Genomic DNA, 7,214 nt, shown 5'->3' with positions numbered 1-7,214 from the left:
CCATTTACACGACTGATATCAGAGCTATATTTCAAGGCCCGGGAGCAGCCTCTGCCCATTAGAGGGTGCGTGATGTATTTTAGGGCCACTTTACGTGCTGCTAGGTTCTCCGAGAGCTCCCCTGACATGATAGCTGATAGAAGATGACTCTTGGCCAGTGTGGCGAGGAGAGAAGCCATATTAAAGAAGATAAACATCTCAAGAGAGAATTTGGCCAAGCGCTGAATATCCAAGCTCCGAAAAATATACTCAGATGCCATCGAAGGTTTGTCCTCAAAGATAAGTGGAGTCCAGGCACTTTATGACAAATGTGCAGACAATAACAAAATGGAGGGGAAAAAGTTGTAGTGTTGATATAAAAGTTGAATAAACAAAAACTTTTCACTATTTTACCTTTGGCGGCCAAAGGAAGAAAAATACATTTGCATACACTAAATAAACAGTGACTCTTTCAGAGAGGTTTTTATGTTTATTATTAAGATTGTAAAAGGTCAAATTTGCAGTAAGTAACATTTTTTTGTTATATTGAATTTTAAAACTGCATCACTTGACAGAATACCATTAAATGCCTCTGCAGCCTCATCTCATGCCTCTATTTAATTTTTAATTGTTATTTTATAACTTATCGAATAAAACCAGCCAAGAAGTGACCGAGGAATTCAAACTTTTGCTGCACTCAAAGAAGCTCGTAGGGACAAACAGGGGCTCTAGCAAATTCTAATTTCTTAGCCGGTTACTTCACTCCGGTTAGAAACGGAAGTTAAAAAGAAGAAATTGAAAAGCTCTCAAATTCATGTCAGTGGCAGGTGATGGTGCAACCATGGAACTAAGAAAGTGCCGTCAGGAATCTATGTAGCACCAGTTAAGGCCCTCCAGAATTTTATTTGATGTTTAAAATTTTATTTGATTATACATCCACCCCGTTATAAAACATGAAACCGTGACTGTTTTGTTTTTGGCAATAGTCCATCCTGAATAAATCATGTAGCAATGTAGCTTGCTTTAGCGTGACTAAAAGGAGTAAAGCCTCCTCAGATAAAAAAAAATAATGACTGCATTTGCTCATTAGGGTGAGCCAGAGGCTGAAGGTTCATCTGTGATTGCCGGCCAGATGGAGCAAAGCAGGTTGGCTTCTTTTCGGATGAAGAACTTCACCTAAAGGTGTCTCCAAATCAGTGTGTTGGCACGTGAGCAACATCTGACATGCTTGGTGTGAATGGATGGATTTCACACTTCATTATCAGAACCGTCGTGGACAATTAGAACAAAACTGCACGTCATCATGCTATAGTTTCCGATGATCTGTGAAAATGTATTCATCTCGTGTGATAAGACGCCAAGTCGCATAATTCTTGAAGAGAATTAGCGTCAGTAGTGTGTTGAGGTTGATTATCTCAGTGACTAATGCTCTGTCACTTGGTGGTGTGTGAGGGCCCAGTGAGGACCTCCTTTAATGAAGCCTGAACAGGTGCTGGAAAACGCATCGACATCAGCAGGGGATGGGGAAGGGGGATGTGTTGAGGGGAGTGCATGGACAAGAATTTCGGATGAATTTCAATTACTGATCTATTAAAGCTAATGAGGTAAATGAGCAGCCAGAACGCATTTACTAGACAGCCTCTGACAAGACCTGAGTAGCTTGACATGTGTTGTGTGTGTGTGTGTGTGTGTGTGTATGCAGTTGCATTATAACTAAAAATTTAAAAGCTACATTTTAAAGTCAGCCATCATTATGAGCATTTAAAAGCATGTTTGTTATTGTTTAACCTTAATGCTCAAGAATGCTTTTATTATTATTATTAGTTGTGTCTGCTGTCTGAACGTGAAGTCATTGTGCCCTCTGTTGGTGAGCTTTTTAAGCACATCGATTCAGTTTGGGCCATTCCTGCACATGCACTGCCCTCCGCTGGGCTTAAGGTGCAACTGTTGTTTAGGTCAAAAATTATGTACTGTAAAAATACATGAGAACAAGTTGAAATATCTTAAAAAAAAAAAAAAACTCTCACCAAGACGTGTATAAACAGAATAATTATAACGCATGGTAAATCAAACAACTATAATAATGCATAATTTGCTAAATTTACCATGAAAACTAATTAATACTATAGTCCTGTAAATTGCACAAAGATAGAAAAATGAAAACGATAAACATTAAAAATAATTTGCGCACTAATGAAACAACAGCTTCTCGCAGTTTTTTTTTTTAAACGTCGATGAGCCTTATGCCATATTTCACACTCACACCTACTCATACTGCCCTCAAGATGACGCAAATGCCTTAAACTAATTTAAATCCAGTGCTGAAATGTAATTAGTTCACTCTTTTTAACGCTTGCATCAAGGCACGTAACATAATTAAACTCAAAGGATCCTTTAAAGTGAAGTAGATCAAAATTATGTTGCAATATTCTTTTTGGCTGCTAATTTATGTTTTGTTGCCAGTCACGCGCACACACCAAATAACCATTAGTCAATACATTTAATTAAATTAATATTTCAGATTATTTTGCAAAAAAAGTGTTAATACAGTTCAAGTCGTCAGATTTATTTGTCTATTTTGAAATACAACTAGTAAAGATTAAAAAATTATTGACAAGTTGAAACAGTGCAATCAAAGTTAATTAGCTTACATTGTACCTTCTGACACACCACAGTACAACTCTGAATCTCGGAACTTACCAGTCAGACGTGCTAAACACAACGCTATCGAATATGAACAACATATTTGAGACATCTGCATATCTCCCAATGATTCAGTTCAGAGAACTAAATGATTTTTCCCAAAAGTGTTTTGCTTCTTTGCCCTTTTTACGCAGACAAGAGAAAACTGGCAAAAAAAATAAATAAAGGTAAACGTGATGATAACCCTAGACCCAAAAATGGAATACATCCAAACAAATCAAGGTTGACAGAATGGATTGTGCTCCATATGATAATCAATTTAAAGCTGATTGCAATTGCTACATCCTTTTTAATATTCATTAATATTATTTCTTGATGAATAAAAGAGGCTCTTTCGAGGATCAGTACTGAAATCAGGTTGCTTACCTGGAGCTTCAAACTTATCTTACACATGTGTATTGATTTCACTCTTATCTTGGTGAATCGACCACGATCACCTCCAGGTTATTGTTGAAGAGAACTTTCCCGTCAGCTTCGCGGGAACAAGCCGGATCTCTCAGTAACTTGATGACATCGGCTTTTAGTTGCGGTGAGGCTGTTTGGCTGAAGCGATCTACCTCAGTGAGAAAGTCGAGCAGCAGTTCTCCACTTTGATCACCCTCTGAGAAACACTCTGTGATATCCATTTCTGAAGGCAGCGTGTAGCTCTTGTATTGCACTCCCCCCGAGTCCAGGATGCTTTTCACATCTGCCGTGGTCACACACTGACTTATTTCACAGACGCTGATCTGACCCCTAAATGTCTGCCACAACTTTCCCCAACCACTCTCACCTGAAAAACAGATCATATTGAAGATGTCAGTCTACAACTATAATAAAAAAGTTGACTCATTATTCTATATTATCGAGATGCACCTGTAGAGTAAATATTAGGACAGACTATAAAGTGCACAGAGAGATTAGATCCCTTACCAGACACCAGAATAATGAGAAGCTTCCCATTTTTATCAAGGAGACTTCGAAAGAATCCGACGGTGGCTTCAACATCCTTGACATAGTAGAGCATCTGTCGATTTTACAAATCAAATCAACGAGCTTCACTTTTGGATTCATAAAATGCCAACTTGCAGGCACTGCAGCAAACGAACAGATTTTGTGAACTTTTCCTCAGCACTAACCTGAATCATGTGAATTAAATCAGCCTTCTTTGTCATCTCCTTTAACTTCCATTGTTCCTCAAACTCAGAGGAAGTCATCTTGTTCCACTTAAATGTGATATAATCCAAATCAGACTTCTGTGACACCAACACTGCAACAGTATATGCAAAATATATTTGACAAATTCACAATCAGACCATCGTAGCCCGAAGACCTTCTGTGACATCAACACGTGATGGGAGAAAAGCTCAAGCTACCTTTGTAGCTATGAAGTTGCTGGCTGCTGGGCTCGACCACCTCGTAGTCCACCGTCACCCCGGGGTGCTTCAGATGAAGCTCAGAAAACATCTCCAGATCAATGCGACCTACAGGAACCAGCACAGTTTCAATCCCAAACACACATGCAGTACATAGCCTAGAAACTGCGACCTACTTCTTCCTCACAGAAACAATGACAAATGTAGACAAATGGACAAGCGTCAACATGTTGAATATTTCAAATCGTACAGTGAACGTTTTTAGTTTCCAACCTAGAAACGATCACTGTTTAAAAATCGGTACTCCACTTTAAAAAATGCTTTGTGGCCATGTGCTATGAGGACACATTAGTTATTGATACAAGAATGTGTCCTCACCTTAGTTGACCACTACAGAAGTTACTCAGTTATATAGCATCATAAAATGTGAAGTTGGCTCGGCTATAATAAAACTGCGTCGAGCATGGTCTCTTACCGTCACCACTTCCAACTCCAATAACATTCAGATGGGGCTTCCCGTTTCCGATGCTATGGGGGAAAGAAGAGATTGACTTAAATGTCATTTTCCAACCTGCCAAATATTGGTCACACTATTTGACCCTTTTGTCTCCTGCCAAACACACAAAATCTTTCGAAATTCATATGGTTTGATTTATTATTTCTGTCACATAGAATAGCTTTTCTGTGACATTTAACATGTTCCGTTTAATGATCTATGACAAAAAGCATTCCGAGCCAATACAATGTCTCAAGCCCATGAGTTTAGACAATTGTCAGCAACTGTGAAATCAACTCTTGCTCGTTTTAAAGGTTACGGCCAGATTCTTGACAGTGGTGCTAATTGGTAGAAATCATAACCATACCATAACATAACGTCTCGGTCCACCCTTCGTGTGACAGTATTATTATATGAACAGGTGTGGATTACCTGGACACAATGTCTGGCAGGATATTGTGAATAAAGTCCTTCATACACTGATGTTCAGAAGAGCGCTCCAGAAAAAGATGGAAGGCCTTCTGGTACCGGTTATCATCGTAGACCAAACTCTTGAGTGGAGATGCCATGATGCTATGTCTGGCAAGATAATACAAAACACAATATCAACTCACCACAACAAGGTACAAATTTCAGTTATTTATGGGTTACCCTAACCTTATTTGAAACCCTAACCCTACATTGAAACCGTACTGTGAAATCCTAACCCTTGTTTGAAACCCCAATTTAAAACCCTAACCCTATTTTGAAACATAGGTAAAATAAAAACATTTTCAAACTAAAAGCTCAACTATAATTTACAACCAATCAGAAGTTCCGTTGTTCTCAACATCGTATTAGTCACCTAATCAGGTTGAGTCTTGCATACAGGAAAGAAGAAAAACTTGCCAGGGCAGCACTGTAAATGATTCAACACAGGAATATTAAGTCTCACATCTGACAATCTTTAACTCTGCATTATTGTTTTGATAAGGCATAGTTATTATCTTAGATTTCCCAACATTGTACAAGCGTACCTAATTCTATGGCATGTGAAGTAATAAAACATTTTTTTGTGTTTTTTGTTTTAAATGGGCGATCACTGAATTCAAGAGCGATGACAGCGATCACCCTTGACCGGTGACGTCACCACTTTCTTTTTAGGACGAAAATTCAACCTGCAACCGGGTTTGGATTGCTTAATCCATCGAGGCGATTTATGAAGCATTTTCCGTGTGGTGAAGAATTAGTTGCAACATGTGTGAAATGCAATTGGGCGGAAGTAGAACGAGAAAGAAAATGCAGCAAAGCACTCGTGTCGTGCAGGGAGGTGAAATAGCCAACTGGTGCCATACAGAAATGGCACATTTCGGTTTGCTCACACGCATTCATCGTGTTCACACAATGTGAAATATTCGTTCACTTACTGTGTGGGGCGGTGTGTGCAGCTGATCGCAGTCCAGTCGGTGAATGTGCACTACCTGCAGCTTTGGAGGGGAAAAGCTAAAGAACACTGCCACAGCCCTGTCACGCATTGCTCAAGGTTCACCACTAGAGGGTGTCATAGCCCCCTTGGAAAAAACAACATTAGGCACATTTTCGGAAATTGGCAGATATGACACGATTTACTTACTTGTGTGGGTGGGCAGTCATTGCAGAGATCCAAGTCTTTGTATAGAAGCAAAAAAACAAAAAAAACAAACAAACAATTTGACACCTCTTCCTTTAACATTTGATAACATTTGGTTTGGAACAGCAAAGCAATAAGGCCACAGTTTGATTATTGCATAATTTAAAATGGAAAATTACAAAGAGTGACCCTATTGAGTTTGAAGACTGCAAATGTATTACATCACTTTTTCCTCCTTTTCTTTCTAAAATCCAGCCTAAATTTCAAAGTCTTTTTATTACTTTTGAGTGCTTGCATTATTTTTCCTGTCCACCCTCATTATTGGATAAAAGTATGTAAACATTTGCCAATTAGCAAAATATAGCAATAATATCAGAGTTGTCACATCTTACCTGTTTGTTTTACCGAATAACAATTCTTGCAAATATCAATGTAATCATTAAAAAAAACACTTGTTTGGCTCGGTTCCAGACGAATGTCCGTAGAGCAGTCCATAACATATTACAAGACTTCCCCATTATCAAATTGTTCACGTATCGTCACAGAGACCTGCAAATATGCCCGTGGAGGCTCCAAAATGAAATTAATTTAACTTGACAAGATTAGCCCACAGCTTTGCCTCCTATCAGATGGCCGCGACACAAGCATTTGGAATTGAACCTTGGCTTAAACAAAAGTGACAGTCTTAAATGAGTCCATTAGATATCACCAAAGATTTTAAACACATTTCTCCTCACATCCGGCACGACGCTGTGAGAATGATCAGTATTCATTATTCATCCCCCTGCCATGAGAGTCACAAAGCTGATTAAGATCACAGGTGTAGACCTAAAAAAAAAAAAAAAAAAAAAAAGACGTGATTCTTTGTTTCACAGGGTTCCACGATTTATTTGCATCAGTGTTCATATCTCCAATACACACAATAGTAACACAAACAGCATGATATTTGAAAAACAATAAGGGGGCAAGGGGGGCGCACAAGCCAATCTATAATCAGGAGAAATAATGAAATGCCAGCAAAGTTGATATGTTCATGGTCTTTAGAAATGATCCATAGTTCACAGTTTGATCC

At 38.7% G+C, this 7,214-nt stretch overlaps 1 protein-coding gene across 4 annotated transcripts; it reads right to left on the bottom strand.

Moving 5' to 3' along the window:
* Positions 1-2,524: 2,524 nt before the first annotated feature.
* Positions 2,525-6,903, bottom strand: hnmt (histamine N-methyltransferase). 4 transcript variants are annotated; one of them, XM_088383060.1, is made up of 10 exons: positions 6,535-6,903; positions 6,146-6,180; positions 5,940-5,999; positions 5,378-5,431; positions 4,966-5,112; positions 4,513-4,565; positions 4,038-4,145; positions 3,801-3,931; positions 3,595-3,688; positions 2,525-3,454 (listed from the first exon to the last, which is right to left on the bottom strand). In XM_088383060.1, the coding sequence occupies exons 5-10, from the start codon at positions 5,100-5,102 to the stop codon at positions 3,093-3,095; spliced, it is 885 nt and encodes a 294-aa protein (XP_088239186.1). In that variant the 5' UTR covers positions 5,103-5,112; positions 5,378-5,431; positions 5,940-5,999; positions 6,146-6,180; positions 6,535-6,903; the 3' UTR covers positions 2,525-3,092. The 4 variants fall into 4 exon arrangements, with proteins under 4 accessions (XP_088239186.1, XP_088239184.1, XP_088239185.1 ...); XM_088383058.1 differs by lacking the exon at positions 5,378-5,431 and having other exon boundaries at positions 6,535-6,902; XM_088383059.1 differs by lacking the exons at positions 6,146-6,180; positions 6,535-6,903 and having other exon boundaries at positions 5,940-6,122.
* Positions 6,904-7,214: the final 311 nt, after the last annotated feature.

The sequence above is a fragment of the Syngnathus floridae genome, chromosome 8, assembly GCF_059516105.1.
Source record: "Syngnathus floridae isolate MCC-2025c chromosome 8, RoL_Sflo_1.0, whole genome shotgun sequence".
Lineage (NCBI taxonomy): Eukaryota > Metazoa > Chordata > Actinopteri > Syngnathiformes > Syngnathidae > Syngnathus > Syngnathus floridae.
The sequence above is the reverse complement of the archived record's forward strand: the minus strand, read 5'-3'. Positions and strand labels throughout refer to the sequence as shown.

Excerpts from the sequence above, each read along its gene's own strand:
- hnmt (XM_088383060.1), bottom strand. The coding sequence starts at position 5,102 with ATGGCATCTCCACTCAAGAGTTTGGTCTACGATGATAACCGGTACCAG. Across the intron at positions 4,146-4,512 it reads TGGAGTTGGAAGTGGTGACG|GTCGCATTGATCTGGAGATG; the intron begins GTAAGAGACCAT and ends TGGTTCCTGTAG. Across the intron at positions 3,455-3,594 it reads TCTCATTATTCTGGTGTCTG|GTGAGAGTGGTTGGGGAAAG; the intron begins GTAAGGGATCTA and ends TCTGTTTTTCAG.